A 16,552-nucleotide genomic window follows, 5' to 3' on the forward strand; every position below is an offset into this window, starting at 1 on the left:
TTCCACATAATAATCTCCTCTTTCTATTCATCTCTTTCTTCGCCCACCGCTGTATTCCAAAAAAATGGTTCAAATGGCTCTGAGCACTATGGGACTTAAGAGCTGAGGTCATCAGTCCCCTAGGGCTTAGAACTACTTAAACCTAACTAACCTAAGGACACCACACACATCCATGCCCGAGGCAGGATTAGAACCTGCCACCGTAGCAGTAGCGCGGTTCCGGACTGAAGCGCCTATAACCGCTCGGCCACTGTATTCCAATCCCCGTTAACAATAATGCAGGCACTTCTACTTTCTTTCTCGATAAGTTTTTGAATCTTCTCATAATATCCTTCCACCTTCTCATCTCTACGCTGACTGATGGGTAGGTATGCCTGCATTAATACCACATCTTTATCAATACACTGCAGTCGTATCATCATCAATCTCTCATCAATAATGTGGAACTTTATTACCATACCTTTTAGTTTCCGTCCTTACAATAGTCCCATTCGGTTTTCTACGTTCTTGATTTCCCCAGAGAAGAAAAGTTTGTAATCATCGATTTCTACCTCTCCGTTCTCTCCCATCTTATTTCACACATGAAAAAAGTGCATCTCATATGTTTCTTTTCATCTCCTGTTTTGCATCTTCATCTTTCCTGCTAGTATCAGGTTCAAAAATGGTTCAAATGGCTCTGAGCACTATGGGACTCAACTTCTGAGGTCATTAGTCCGCTAGAACTTAGAACTAGTTAAACCTAACTAACCTAAGGACATCACACACATCCATGCCCGAGGCAGGATTCGAACCTGCGACAGTAGCGGTCTCGTGGTTCCAGACTGCAGCCCCTAGAACGCTAGTAGCAGGGCGTGGACATTTCGTGGTCCAACCCTTATCTTCCCTTACTTCATTCTCTCCTCCTTCCTTTCATACAGGGTGAAAGTTATTGAATTATATGAAAAAAAAGTAAATTAGTTACGAACTACGGCGTAGATACACTTTATTAGACATGTAAACCTCACTACAGATACTCGGATTTAGGTTATGACATGTTCTATATAGGTGCCACCATTGACGATCATGTGGCGCAGACGAACAGAAAAATTCTGCATGACTCGCTGAAGTGTCGGAACATTCATTCTGTCGATGACCTCCTGAATGGCTGTTTTCAGCTTAGCAATGGTTTTGGGCTTATTGTTGCACATCTTGTCTTTAATATAGCCCCACAAAAAGGAGTACCATGCATTCAGATCCGGAGAATATGGCGGCAATCGACAACCGTGCCAACGGCCTCTGAGTACCCCAGAGCCAGAATGCCGTCCCCAAAGTGCTCCTCCAGAACATCGAACACACCTCCTTCGATGGGACCGAGGTCCGTCTTGAATGAACCACATCTTATCGAAATCAGGTTCACTTTGGATAATGGGGATGAAAACATTTTCCAAAACCTTCACGTACCGTTCGGTGGTCACCGTGGCATCACGTAATATCGCACCGATTATTCCGTTCACTCGTTGAGGGTGAAGAGACTTCTCGATCGCGAAATGCGTATTCTCAGTCCCCCAAACGCGCCAGTTTTGTTTATTGACGAGCAACAAGGCCGACAACAACAAGGCGCATGGGCATACTAAATCTCATCATACCCCGCGGCAAACCATGCAGTTTTAATATCCAGAAGCAAATCTTTCAGAGGTTACGACGATTTTATTTCATATAGTTCAGCGATTGGCACACTTAATATGTTTGCTTTCAATGTGTTCGCCTCCTGGAGTACCGAGTGAGGGGAAGTTTTAACTTTGGACACTGTCACATGGAGAGACACATCATGTACTGCTTGCGAAATTAATGTGGTAGTGTCCCGTTGTTTTCCACATAGGCAATGGGATGCCCAGTTATATGCAGCAAATTGGGGTTGGAGTTAAGAAAAATTTGGTCAGATATTTCGTTAGGGGTGTTTTTCAAAACAGATTTGAAAACTGTGCACTGAAGAATAAAAAAGGAGACAAAATCGGAGCAGTTGGTATTGGAGAGGTGGAGGGGCGGGAACCGAGAAAATAAAATGGATGAATAAAGTCATGAACTCTGAAGCTCTGGAAGATACAAAGAAGCAAAGAACTCACTCAACCTGTTTAGCAAAAGGAAAGCAAACTAACGGGAGATACACTGCGAGGAAAAGGAATTCTGGCAACTGCTATTGAACCTACAATGGATGGAAGTAAATAGGGAAAACAAGAATAAAAATTCTGGATGAAGTTGAAAGAGGAAGGTACCAGACTACGAAGCAGTTGACCTGGAACAGGGTGAGATGGTGTCAGGGACCTGCCAACAGACAGAACACCAAATGATGATCATGAAGAATAAGAAGAAAATGTACGTCCCAACAATATACGGAGCTAGGTGGTTGTTGGCAAAGTAAACCATACAGAGGATAGCTTTCAGAGCGAAAGATTATTGAGAAAACGTGTGTTTCTTTTAGCATGAGAAAATAAGCGTCAGAAAACAGCAACAGAAGTTGGTAAGAAATGATTTTATTGGAGAGATAACGAATCCTGCATGGCCATTCAGGTGTAAGGACACACACAGAGCAAATGTAGCAATATGGGGAGTCATTGAGGCACTCCAAGTACTGCTTGGAGGTCGTTCAGTGCTTCATCTCTGAATACAGTGACTGTGAGTTACTCATAGTCAGCAGACTTCTGTTCAGGACAACTTGGGCCTCGGCCGTTCATACAGTGTCTGCCATCTTCATGCAAAGAACAAGCCGCTTCGCAAATGCCGCTTGACTATCCCACATGCACACGACAAGCACACCTGCCGCTTACCACGAATCGCCTCCCGATAGCCATCACCACTGAGGTGCTAATGTGAAAGTCCTCTGTCAATGTTTCGTTTGTCTCTAAGTAATAACCAACAGCCTAGAAAAACCCCTGACATAATTTCGCTGCTCTGCAACACCTAAGCACGAGGTAGATAATTTAACAAAACATATTAACTACTCGGCTGAAATGAACGAGGGTGCGGAAGCGTGTTGCGAGAAGTCTCCCAGTCGTACACAGTAAGAAGCAAAGCACGTGGCGTGAGATTAGCGCGACTATAGCGCCAAATGGGGTTGAGGCTACAACACGAGGCAGTTCAGGCAACAGGGAAAGGCAGTGTGTGTCAATGAGCGAACCGTTAAGACACACTGTGATGATTTTCATTACAACATGGCCCAGAGACAACATTTGGAAGACTTTACACGGGGAACAATCATCAGGAAACTGGAAGGAGGACGAAAAGTGACGAATGTAGCCCAGGAGTTTGGTATTGCTCATAGCATAGTTTCAAGGGTATGAGGAGCATTCAGATATATAAACACTGCTGCCCGAAGGAGACGGGGTAGACCATGGTCAACTATAGTAGCAGATTAGCGCTATACTGTGCAACAGTGCAGCGGAGTTACTAAATACAGTTTTCCGTAATTCCTTCACGAAATAAGATGAAGTAAATATTCCAGAATTCGAAACCAGAACAGCTGTTAGCATGAGTGACATAAAAGTAGATATCTTAGGTGTTGCGAAACAACTCAAATCACTTAAGAAAGGCAAGTCTTCCGATCCAGATGGTATACCAATCAGGTTCCTTTCAAAGTATGCAGACACAATAGCGCCTTCCTTAGCAATCATATACAACCGCTCACTTGACGAAAGGTCTGTTCCTAAAGACTGGAAAGTAGCACAGGTCACACCAATAGTGAAGAAAGCAAATAGGAGTAACCCATTGAATTACAGATCCATATCACTGACCTCAATTTGCAGTAGGATTTTAGAGCATATACTGTACTCGAACATTATGAATCACCTTGAAGAAAATGACTTATTGATAAATAACCAACACGGATTCAGAAAACATCGTTCTTGTGCAACACAGCTATCTCTTTATTCCCATGAAGTAATGTGTGCTGTCGACAAGGGATATGAGATCGATACCATATTCCTAGATTTCCAGAAGGCTTTTGATACCGTTCCTCACAAGCGACTATTAATCAAATTGCGTGCATATGGAGAATCGTCTCAGTTGCGTGACTGTATTCGTGATTTCCTCTCAGAGAGATCACAGTTCGTAGTGATAGACGGTAAATCATCGAGTACAACAGAAGTCATATCTGGCGTTCCGCAAGGTAGTGTCATAGGCCCTCTTCTGTTCCTGATTTACATCAATGATCTAGATGATAATCTGAGCAGCCCCCTTAGATTGTTTTCAGATGATGCTGTACTTTACCGTCTAGTAAAATCATCAGATGATCAATTTCAGTTACAAAATGATCTAGAGAGAACTTCTGTATGGTGCAAAAAGTGGTAATTGGCACTAAACAAAGAAAGTGCGAGGTCATCCACATGGGTACTAAAAGAAATCCGATAAATTTTGTGTATACGATAAATCGCACAAATCTAAGGGCTGTCAATTCGACTAAATACCTAGGAATTACAATTACGAGTAACTTAAATTGAAAAGACCACATAGATAATATTGTGGGGAAGGCGAAACAAAGGCTGCGTTTTGTTGGCAGAACACTTAGAAGATGCGAAAAACCCACTAAAGAGACAGCCTATTTTACACTTGTCCGTCCTCTGCTGGAATATTGCTCTGCGGTATGGGATCCTTACCAGGTAGGATTGACGGAGGACATCTAAAAAGGGCAAAGAACGCAGCCTGTTTCGTGTTAGCGCGCAACAGTGGTGAGAGTGTCACTGATACGATACGCGTGTTGGGGTGGCAGTCACTGAAACAACCGCAGTTTTCTTTGCGGCGAGATCTATTTACGAAATTTCAATCACCATCTTTCTCTTCCGAATGCGAAATTTTTTGTTGACACTCACCTACGTAGGGAGAAATGATCATCATAATAAAATAACAGAAATCAGAGCTCGAACCGAAAGATTTAGGTGTTCCTTTTTCCCACTCGCCATTCGAGAGTGGAATGGTAGAGAAGTAGTATGAAAATGGTTCGATGAACCCTCTGCCAGGCACTTATGTGTGAATTTCTGAGTAACCATGTAGATGTAGATGTAGAACAGGAAAGAAAGAACCTACGCGAAACAGCGGGTGCAGTTGCAGTTTCATTTAATAGGTCTGCAAGGCACGCAATGTCACGTTCCACAGTGGCATGGCACGTGAACGGGGCCGATCTCTTCACCGACAACCAGGACGTTATGATGTGTGATCTTAGACTTTCCCGGCGAATTAACTGTTTGTACTGTCCTCGGGTCTCCAGCCGGGTGCAGTCGTTTTCAAACCACGATATTTCGACAGCGTTCCTTGCCGTCATCTTCAAGTGATACCTGCAGACTGAGCGTCTTCGCTGAATCTCCTGGCTAAGGAAACAAACATTATACAGGGAAAGTCCGAGAAGCGGTTGAAATTTCCAAGAATGCATGTAATTTCAATAGAGAGGGCGGCTATGGGCTTCCAGCATCGTAGATCCACGCCATCAAGAAAGTGAATACGCGGCCGCGGTGTGCGAGCGACATAAACAACGCGCTGCAAATCACTTCGGCGGGCAATAATATTTTGGGTAAACAGTCTGCCTCTCATGCTCTGTCCATTTCGAATCCAGCCAATGATGACGACCAACCAATAGCCGTTTTCCAGTGTAAGTGTGGAATAGTGCCTTTCTATCCAGTGACGATGGGCCGCCAATGGTATCTACAGGAGATTAGCCAACAATGCCACTTCTTCTGCATCAGAGCGGGAATATTAGCATATGACTATGGCCCACCAATGGTAGTCATATGAATTTTAACCAATACTATCACTTCTCCAGCACGAACGCGAGAAAACTCCCCTTTATAAGAGGACGTGACACTCGTCTCTGATAGTGTTCTAGCAATAGTGGACACCATAAGATCCTGAGGAAGATCCCAGCAGAGGGGTCGAAACGCCCATCAAAAAAATGTCTCTGAGCACTATGGGACTTAACTGCTGAGGTCATCAGCCCCCTAGAACTTAGAACTACATAAACCTAACTAACCTAAGGACATCACACACATCCATGCCCGAGGCAGGATTCCAACCTGCGACCGTAGCGATCGCGTGGTTCCAGACTATAGCGCCTAGAACCGCTCGGCCACCTCGGCCGGCAAACGCCGATCATTTTAGTAGAAATATGACGTGGCCTAATAACCGGTAAGATTTTAACTTCAGTGACAACGGCCACGAAAGCCTGTGGAATTACTGTTTTTTCACAATCATAATGTTTTGGTACAACAGTCAAAGATGCAAAAAGTAATGTATGCGTAAAACCCTTTTCCAAAGTAAGAGAGGTCCTGAGGGCCAAATCTGATCAGGTTAAATAAATAAATAACAAGTAAGTAAATGATCTACGAACGATTAAACTAAGGAATTTCTATTTTTGTTTGATGGTGCTGTCGTTATTTTGTTATGTGGCCTCAGTATAGCAAACCATGAGAGTGTGCCGCAAACAGGAGATGAAGCTCGGACTTGTTCCCGTGTGCTCGCAGGACCTTCCGGAGGCGGCCGGCCCCGCGGAGACCACGCGGCTCGGCCCCCAAGTGCGGGGGCGGACTCCTGCCTCAGCTGCGTCAAGGTGGCGCTCCTGGGTGCGTCTGCCGTCGGGAAGACCTCCATCGTCAGGGTAACTAATTAACACAATAGTGCTTCTCCACATAGAAAACACACCACACAGTCAACCGATTACACACAGAGACGAGGCTTTGTTTCTCTGGAGCAGAAATGTACAAGCCAGCATCACCGTTCTAACCGCAGACGGGCCAGTCGGGACGACCGACCACCGTACCATCATCTGCCGATGCGGTATGGAGTACAGGGAGTCAGCAGACTGCACACTCTGCCGTTATCGCTGTAGCAGACCTAATGCCGCTACTACTCGGTCAAGTACACTACCGGCCATTAAAATTGCTACACCACGAAGATGAGGTGCGACAGACGCGAAATTTAACCGAGAGAAAGACGATGCTGTGATACGCAAATGATTACCTTTTGAGAACATTCACACAAGGTTGGCGCCTGTGGCGACACCTAAAACGTACTGACATGAGGAAAGTTTCCAACCGATTTCTCATACACAAACAGCAGTTGACCGGCGTTGCCTGGTGAAACGTTGTTGTGATACATCGTGTAAGAAGCAGAAATGCGTACCATCACGTTTACGACTTTGATTAAGGTCGGATTGTAGGCAATCGCGATTGCGGTTTATCGTATCGCGACATTGCTGCTCGCGTTGTTCGAGATCCAATGACTGTTAGCACAGTATGGAATCGGTAGATTCAGGAGGGTAATACGGAACTCCGTACTGGATCCCAACGGCCTCGTATTACTAACAGTCGAGGTGACAGGCATCTTATACGCATGGCTGTAACGGATCATGCAGCCACATCTCGATCCCTGAGTCAACAGATGGGAACGTTCCCAAGACAACAACCATCTGCACGAACAGTTCGACGACGTTCGCAGCAGCATGGACTATCAGCTCGCAGACCATGTCTGCGATTACCCTTGGCGCTGCATCACAGACAGGAGCGCCTGCGATGGTGTACTCAACGACCAACCTGTGTGCACAAATGGCAAAACGTCATTTTTTCGGATGAATCGGGTTCTGTTTACAGCATCATGATGGTCGCATCCGTGTTTGGCGACATCGCGGTGAACGCACATTGGAAGAGTGTATTCGTCATCGCCATACTGGCGTATCACCCGGCGTGACGGTATGGGGTGCCATTGGTTACACGTCTCGGTCACATCTTGTTCGCATTGACGGCACTTTGAACAGTGAACGTTACATTTCAGATGTGTTACGACCCGTGGCTCTACCCTTCATTCGATCCTTTCGAAACCCTACATTTCAGAAGGATAATGCGCGACCGCATGTTGCAGATCCTGTACGGGCGTTTCTGGAGACAGAAAATGTTCGACTGCTGCCCTGGCCAGCACGTTCTCCAGATCTCTCACCAACTAAAAACGTCTGGTCAATGGTGGCCGACCAACTGGCTCGTCACAATACGCCAGTCACTACTCTTGATGAACTGTGGTATCTTGTTGAAGCTGCATGGGCAGCTGTACCTGTACACGCCTTCCGAGCTCTGTTTGACTCAATGCCCAGGCGTATCAAGGCCGTTATTATGGCCAGAGGTGGTTGTTCTGGGTACTGATTTCTCAGGATCTATGTACCCAATTTCCGTGAAAATGTAATCACATGTCAGTTGTAGTATAATATATTTGTCCATCTGCATTTCGTCTTGGTGTAGCAATTTTAATAACCGGCAGTGTAGCTCTTGAAATGGCACGACGAAGCTGTTTGCAGCCCATTACATTCGTCCTACGGAGGAAAAATCACTGGTAGTACCGGAAATCGAACTTGGGGCCCCCCGTATGGCAGTCAGCCACATTGACCACTCAGCTAGGCGAATAGAAATATGTGCAGGATGAACTGACATTCGCACATTAGGACGCCACAGCAGGGTTCCTTGCATGCTAACAAAAATATCTCTTATAAAACTTCGTTCCGTGCTTATTTTTGGTTGAAAGTGGACGTCAATGAAGGTAGTCTTGCGACACTGTAACCACCTCCAAGAGAAGCATCGTCATTAAGTAATGTATGGCTCTAACGCGTAGTTACTGCGTAGTCGCCTGAAAACATCCCAGATCATCCCACAACGCGCCATCATTGAATGTACGGGGAAATTCCGTGATGATGATACAAACTTTCAAGAAAATGGAGAAGGGGAAACGTAATTTGAGGTTAGGATCCCTGGTCCGGAAACGACCGAGACGAAAGCCACAAGTGAAAATCGTTGTGATACATCTTACAGTGGACCTCTTCTACTTCAACAGAAGATATGTGTTTCCTAATAGCAACGATGAACAAATGCATAGCTGTTAAAGGATGCACCGCAGAGCCTGTGTTTACTGGACTTTCTTCTTTCGGTCCATACTGACTCCTCCAAAAATATGAAAGCAAGAGCTTGCAGCAGAAGACATCCACTTTCAGAGGTATCAGAACGATTTTCGCTTATAGTTTCCTACTAGATCGTTTACAGACTAGGGTACGTTGCCTCATATTAATACATTTACGTTTCCCCATCATACTTGATATTTTGCAACATCATCAACGAATCAGGGAATTACACTGTCGAACGCGGCGGGAAAGGGGTTGGAAACAGAAGTAATACCTGAATCCCGAGAAATATGTTTCGCGATGCCGTTGCCGCCACTGATTTTTGGTGAAACAGAGTGTCCAAGCCCGAGAATTAGCCGTCTGTATAATAGTAGCCTGCCTCTCGATGTTTTGAGTCGGTTGCAAGCTGCATAGAAAGAACTCAATGTAGCCGTATGCTACGGTGCTGATGGCTTAAAGGTGAACCTTGATCTGCAATAGTTCAGACCTCATGAAGCTACAGTTAAGGTGATCGACAAATTGGTCTTTGTAGAAGCGAACACGAGGAGAGACAGGGCCAGCCAACATGGATATATTTCACGTAGTGGAACTCGTCGTTACCTTATAGTGGATGAAACTGATATAAATAATGTAGCACCGATCTTATCCTCGGAAGGTATAATTAGTATTGTTGCACCGAAGAAAGAAACACTTTATATACCTGATGCTGATGAGAGGATAGCGCCTATAGTAAGGTCATAGCGGTAAACAATTATCGGAACCTTTAAAGGTCGATCAGAAGGGCGCATCTGCAGCAGAGGAAACTTCATCCAAGTAGAGGAGAGAACCAAATTTGAGCGGTTCGTTTGTAGTAAAAGCTACCGCATAGATAATGTTGTCGCATATTAAACTCGACACACCTTTTTCCCCTGTTGAAAACTTAATTCCATAAATTTTGTATTGTATAACGTGCAAGCCTCACTGAAAATAAATGTTTGTCACAGGACGTCACCTTATATAAAGTAAAAGAACATTTTTTTTAACAAAAAAATTTCATTCCATTATATTTGTAATTGCACTTGTTTCTTTAACCGAAATGATACTCTAATTAAGGAAAACAATACTAACTCTTGTTAATTTAAAAGGATGTTAGTGCAGTGAGTATAGTTTTGTGTTAGAATACTTGAGTTTTCAAATTCAATTCCGGGTCTAAGTGTAATTTTTTAATGTCTTTATCTTAGACTGCATGATATGGTATCTACGTTATTAACCGTTGTACAGAAATTACAGCAAGTCTTACACTGGAGGCGTCCAATTATTTAGTAATAACACAGAAGTTAGAGTACAAACGTTTCCATTGTTCCACTCTTAAGAGAGCAGTTCGGAGAAACATGAAGCAATGCGTCGCTAAATATTTGGAGACGCGACGCGGTGGTTTGAACATTTGGTAGGAAGACTGTTTGTCTTTTGTGAAAGCCATGCTGTCACTAATTGTGTATTTGCAGGATTACAACTGTTCACTCTTACAGAATGTAGTAAGTATGTTTAACATCTCCATATTGTTACTTTTTCTATTTATTTCTGTACCGTGACAGGTAGTCTGTGTCAACTAATTATTACTCTTCATGAATATTTGTGACATGTGTGACAAATAATTGTTCTTCAGCATTAAAGAGTGTATTTGTGGAATACTGCGGAGAATGTAGTAACTGAATTAATTCAGGCCAAACAGCGACAGTAGCAGAAAAATTTCTGCCTGCTATAGTTCCTGGAAAGTAGCCATTGCGTACTATAATTGTTCAGAAAACACTTGCTGTGGCAAGGCGCACTAGAACAGAAATGAGGCAACGCAATGAGAAATAACGTTTATTAAGAGTATATTACAATATGGAACTTAACTCTAATATAATTTTACGCGTAGCACTTGTCCTAAGCCTAATACATGATATCCAGTAATTTTTCTGTCTCTTGGCAGTCTGTGATATGTAACTGATAGTAATGTTGCAGACACTCTTAATAGTCCAAGTTCTCTGTAAATGGTGACTGCTGAGTCAGAAGGCAGTCTTCAGAGCACTTTACGTACCGGGTTGCAGGCACTGATCTAAACTGTCTGACTGTAGTTCGTAACTATTAAAGTGTCCGCAGCACGTCGTGTTCTGTGACTATTGGCGGAAGAATTTCCAGATTCTCCAATACAAGACCGAAGTAATGAAATATGTGGTTGACAGCTTTCCCTATTGACTGATGTCCACTCTTGGCTCTGAGCACTATGGGACTTAACATCTGAGGTCATCAGTCCCCTAGAACTTCGAACTACTTAAACCTAACTAACCTAAGGACATCACACAACACCCAGTCATCACGAGGCAGAGAAAATCCCTAACCCCGCCGCGAATCGAACCCGGGAACCCGGCCGTGGGAAGCGAGAACGCTACCGCACGACCACGAGCTGCGGACTGATGTCCACTCTAAAGATAGATTTTGGAGAAAGTAGCGTGGAAGCAGGAAGAGCTCCAGGTTTGTGAGTGTCATCTGGAGGATGGTGCCCGAACTGACAGGCGCCCGGCGGGTGACTGCTACTGTGTGATTATGGAGGCGTCGCGCGGTGTTTACCTCTTGCTCGGTTCACAACACGATAGAACTTGCCCCCCTTCTAACAGCCGTGTACCGCATGTCTCTAGAGTAACGGAAGGTTGCAAATGATTGGAAAAGAGCACAGGTAGTTCCAGTTTTCAAGAAGGGTCGTCGAGCAGATGCGCAAGACTATAGGCCTATATCTCTGACACCGATCTGTTGTAGAATTTTAGAACATGTTTTTTGCTCGCGTATCATGTCATTTCTGGAAACCCAGAATCTACTCTGTAGGAATCAACATGGATTCCGGAAACAGCGATCGTGTGAGACCTAACTCGCTTTATTTGTTCATGAGACCCAGAAAATATTATATACAGGCTCCCAGGTAGATCCCATCATCCTTGACTTGCGGAAGGCGTTCGATACAGTTCCTCACTGTCACCTGATAAACAAAGTAGGAGCCAACGGAATATCAGACCAGCTGTGTGGCTGGACTGAAGAGTTTTTAGCAAACAGAACACAGCATGTTGTTCTCAATGGAGAGACGTCTACAGACGTTAAAGTAACCTCTGGCGTGCCACAGGGAAGTGTTATGGGACCATTGCTTTTCACAATATATATAAATGATCTAGTAGATAGTGCCGGAAGTTCCATGCGACTTTTCGCGGATGATGCTGTAGTATACAGAGAAGTTGCAGCATTAGAAAATTGCAGCAAAATGCAGGAAGATCTGCAGCGGATAGGCACTTGGTGCATGGAGTGGCAACTTACCCTTAACATAGACAAATATAATGTATTGCGAATACACAGAAAGGAAGATCCTTTATTGTATGATTATATGGTAGCAGAACTAACACTGGTAGCAGTTACTTCTGCAACATATCTGGGAGTATGCGTACGGAACCATTTGAAGTGGAATGATCATATAAAATTAATTGTTGGTAAGCCGGGTGCCAGGTTGAGAGTCATTGGGAGGGTCCTTAGAAAATGTAGTCCATCAACAAAGGAGGTGGCTTACAAAACACTCGTTCGACCTATACTTGAGTATTGCTCATCAGTGTGTGATCTGTACCAGGTCGGGTTGACAGAGGAGATACAGAAGATCCAAAGAAGAGCGGCGCGTTTCGTCACAGGATTATCTGGTACGGGTGATAGCGTTACGGAGATGTTTAGCAAGCTCAAGTGGCGGATTCTGCAAGAGAGGCGCTCTGCATCGCGGTGTAGTAGCTTGCTGTCCGGGTTTCGAGAGGGTGCGTTTCTGGATGAGGTATCGAATATATTGCTTTCCCCTTCTTATACCTCCCGAGGAGATCACGAATGTAAAATTAGAGAGATTCGACAGCGCACGGAGGCTTTCCGGCGGTCGTTCTTCCCGCGAACCATACGCGACTGGAACAGGAAAGAGAGATAATGACAGTGGCACATGAAGTGCCCTCCGCCACACACCGTTGGGTGGCTTGCGTAGTATAAATGTAGATGTAGATGTAGATACATATCGTTTAATAAATGATGTATACCACAGCATTATTCGGTAGACAAATATTATAAAACTAACAATTAGATCTAAACCTGGAATCGAACTCGTCAAATCGAGTATTTTAACGCAAAATTTTACCTTCTGACGTAACTGTTCAGCATGGCTGTGTTTACTGCATGAAGTTTCTTGTTGTACATGTGATTACAGTGCTTCCAAATTACCCTTCTTTATGTCCAGTTTCTGCCGAAAACACATGTGGGACGACATTTTGTTAGCGATGGTTTTGTGTTGATGGTATGCAAGGAAACGCCCCGTCGCATGAGGACGCACGAAGTTTGGTTCGCCCTGGATAACGGCGGAAGTTCCACTAGGCTGTTTGCTTACAGTTTTGTTCTTTGCAGAGACTTTTCTACACTAGCAAACTGTAGGTAAGTGCATTAACACGTGAATTCCAGAGATCACGGTTGACCATGAGTGTAAAGAAATGGAATATATTTCGTATAAATAGGCGCAAAGGCCCGTGATTGTATGTTTACAAAGCACTTGAAACAATCACATCCATTAAATATCTGGAAGTATTCGTACGGGGCTATTTAAAGTGGAACAGCCACTTAAAAATAATCAGAGCGAAAGGCAAGTGTAAGAAAAAAATGTTCAAATGTGTGTGAAATCTTATGGGACTTAACTGCTAAGGTCATCAGTCCCTAAGCTTACACACTACCTAACCTAAATTATCCTAAGGACAAACACGCACATCCATACCCGAGGGAGGATTCGAACCTCCGCCGGGACCTGCCGCACAGTCCATCACTGCAGCGCCTAAGACCGCTCGGCTAATCCCTGGCGGCCAAGTGTAAGAGTGAGGTTCATAGAGAAATATACAGAAATAACAGCCACTCACGAAGGAGACAGCTTACGAAACCTTTATATGGCCGATACTTTAATATTGACTGTGCGAGGTGGCGCAGTGGTTAGCACACTCGACCCGCATTTGGTAGGACGACGATTCAAACACATCCTGATTTATCTTTTCCGTGCTTTCCCTAGATCACTCGAGGCAAATGCTGGGATGGTTCCTTCGAAAAGACACGAGCGGTTTCCTTCTTCCATCTTTGACACAATCCGAGCTTGCGCACCGGGACGTTAAACCAAATCTGTCTTTGTCGCTTTAATGATGCTAGTCGTAACAGAATAGGTTGATAGAGAAAATAAAGAAGATCCACAAAAGAGCAGGTTCGTTTAGCAAGGGCGAAAACATCACGGAGGTGCTCATCCTCATCCAGTGGTAGACGTCACAAGAGGCCCGTAGTACAACACGTCGTGTGGTTCATCGTTAAAAATTCTGTTAGCATACTTTCCCAGAAGGCCCAACAAATGTATTGCTTCCTTCTTACAATATTTCGCGAAAAGAGCATGAAGGTAAAACTAGAGAGATTCTAACCCTTATGTAGGCTTACCAGCAATCATTTTTACCACGTACTGTTCGCGACTGGAACAGGAAAGGCTGGAAGTGACAGCCATGTATTAAGTACCGTTTATCGTACACAGTAAAGTGGCTTGCCCAAAACGGATGGAGAAGTCGAAATGTCCCGGAAAGGCATGACACTTCTCACGAAATAGGTTATTGAAATTAATCACTGAGGTAAGACGATTATATGGGTCACCAAAGTACATTGCAACTGTATCGAAACAAATGTTCATGGAACTTTTTTATTGCGAGCCTAAAGATCCATAGGCTTTATCAGTTAATTTGTAAATGTAAAAATGATGTAAAAATGTTTTCTTGTGATTAAAGCAACTTATGAATGCACTGTCTTAAATCGAACCTTCAGATTTCTAAATTGAACCATGACGAAATGAAACCAACATTCAATTAGAAAACTGTAATTCAATTAAACACAGTAATATATATGGCGGAACTTCCTGGCAGATTAAAACTGTGTGCCCGACCGAGACTCGAACTCGGGACCTTTGCCTTTCGCGGGCAAGTGCTCTACCAACTGAGCTACCGAAGCACGACTCACGACCGGTACTCACAGCTTTACTTCTGCCAGTACCTCGTCTCCTACCTTCCAACTGGCAGAAGTAAAGCTGTGAGTACCGGTCGTGAGTCGTGCTTCGGTAGCTCAGTTGGTAGAGCACTTGCCCGCGAAAGGCAAAGGTCCCGAGTTCGAGTCTCGGTCGGGCACACAGTTTTAATCTGCCAGGAAGTTCCGCCATATATATTACTGTGTTTAATTGAATTACAGTTTTCTAATTGAATGTTGGTTTCATTTCGTCATGGTTCAATTTAGAAATCTGAAGGTACCTCGTCTGCTACCTTCCAACTGGCAGAAGTAAAGCTGTGAGTACCGGTCGTGAGTCGTGCTTCGGTAGCTCAGTTGGTAGAGCACTTGCCCGCGAAAGGCAAAGGTCCCGAGTTCGAGTCTCGGTCGGGCACACAGTTTTAATCTGCCAGGAAGTTTCATATCAGCGCACACTCCGCTGCAGAGTGAAAATCTCATTCTGGAAACATCCCCCAGGCTGTGGCTAAGCCATGTCTCCGCAATATCCTTTCTTTCAGGAAAGGTTCGCAGGAGAGCTTCTGTAAAGTTTGGAATGTAGGAGACGAGGTACTGGCAGAAGTAAAGCTGTGAGTACCGGTCGTGAGTCGTGCTTCGGTAGCTCAGTTGGTAGAGCACTTGCCCACGAAAGGCAAAGGTCCCGAGTTCGAGTCTCGGTCGGGCACACAGTTTTAATCTGCCAGGAAGTTCCGCCATATATATTACTGTGTTTAATTGAATTACAGTTTTCTAATTGAATGTTGGTTTCATTTCGTCATGGTTCAATTTAGAAATCTGAAGGTACCTCGTCTCCTACCTTCCAACTGGCAGAAGTAAAGCTGTGAGTACCGGTCGTGAGTCGTGCTTCGGTAGCTCAGTTGGTAGAGCACTTGCCCGCGAAAGGCAAAGGTCCCGAGTTCGAGTCTCGGTCGGGCACACAGATTTAATCTGCCAGGAAGTTTCATATCAGCGCACACTCCGCTGCAGAGTGAAAATCTCATTCTGGAATATATATGGCCCCTACACGAGCACGATTTTCATTTGCCCTCTCCCTATTTTCGTACACTGAATCATATCCCTCTTTTGATCTTTCTGGCATATTTTACTAAACTAGGTAACTACGTCATTAATCAGCACTACCTTGGCGGGGAAATAAACCTTCAGGTCTTTTTTGCAGTTTTTTTAGACGATGACGAAGACAAATGTATGTCTCCTGCATTCTTCCTCTTTCTCACTTTTTTCCTTTTAGATGCTAGAGATGTTTCCTGCGACTTCGTGTAGCCCGTACACTTCTAGAGTTCCGATGCTGATGAGAAGTGAGATCGTTTTAGTAATGGCAGACGTTCCTACATCAACTTGTAGATCTGCTACTGCAAAGTCACCGGCACCAAAAACATTTCCCTTAACAGGCCAAACCTTAGACCTCAATTCACCAGACTGCAGCATTGTGTACAAATGTAACCTGCCAATAACAGTAATATCCGAGCGTTTCACCTACATGAAATTGGGTAACAGATTGCATAGGCTAACACAAATAAGAATCCCAATGCAAGAAAAAATACCATTTTTGTTTCTGTCAGTGAC

The 16,552-nt window shown here is 44.3% G+C and overlaps 1 protein-coding gene across 1 annotated transcript in view; it reads left to right on the forward strand.

Annotated features, from left to right (window-relative positions):
- The first annotated feature begins 6,127 nt into the window (after positions 1–6,127).
- The window catches only part of LOC126101277 (ras-like protein family member 10B), a 73,098-nt gene continuing 62,673 nt past the window's right edge, over positions 6,128–16,552 (forward strand). The window contains exons 1-2 of the mRNA XM_049911959.1: positions 6,128–6,147; positions 6,415–6,616. Of these exons, the coding sequence (XP_049767916.1) occupies positions 6,128–6,147; positions 6,415–6,616 (222 nt within the window). The remainder of the gene's footprint in view (positions 6,148–6,414; positions 6,617–16,552) is intronic.

This window comes from Schistocerca cancellata, chromosome 9, assembly GCF_023864275.1.
Source record: "Schistocerca cancellata isolate TAMUIC-IGC-003103 chromosome 9, iqSchCanc2.1, whole genome shotgun sequence".
NCBI lineage: Eukaryota > Metazoa > Arthropoda > Insecta > Orthoptera > Acrididae > Schistocerca > Schistocerca cancellata.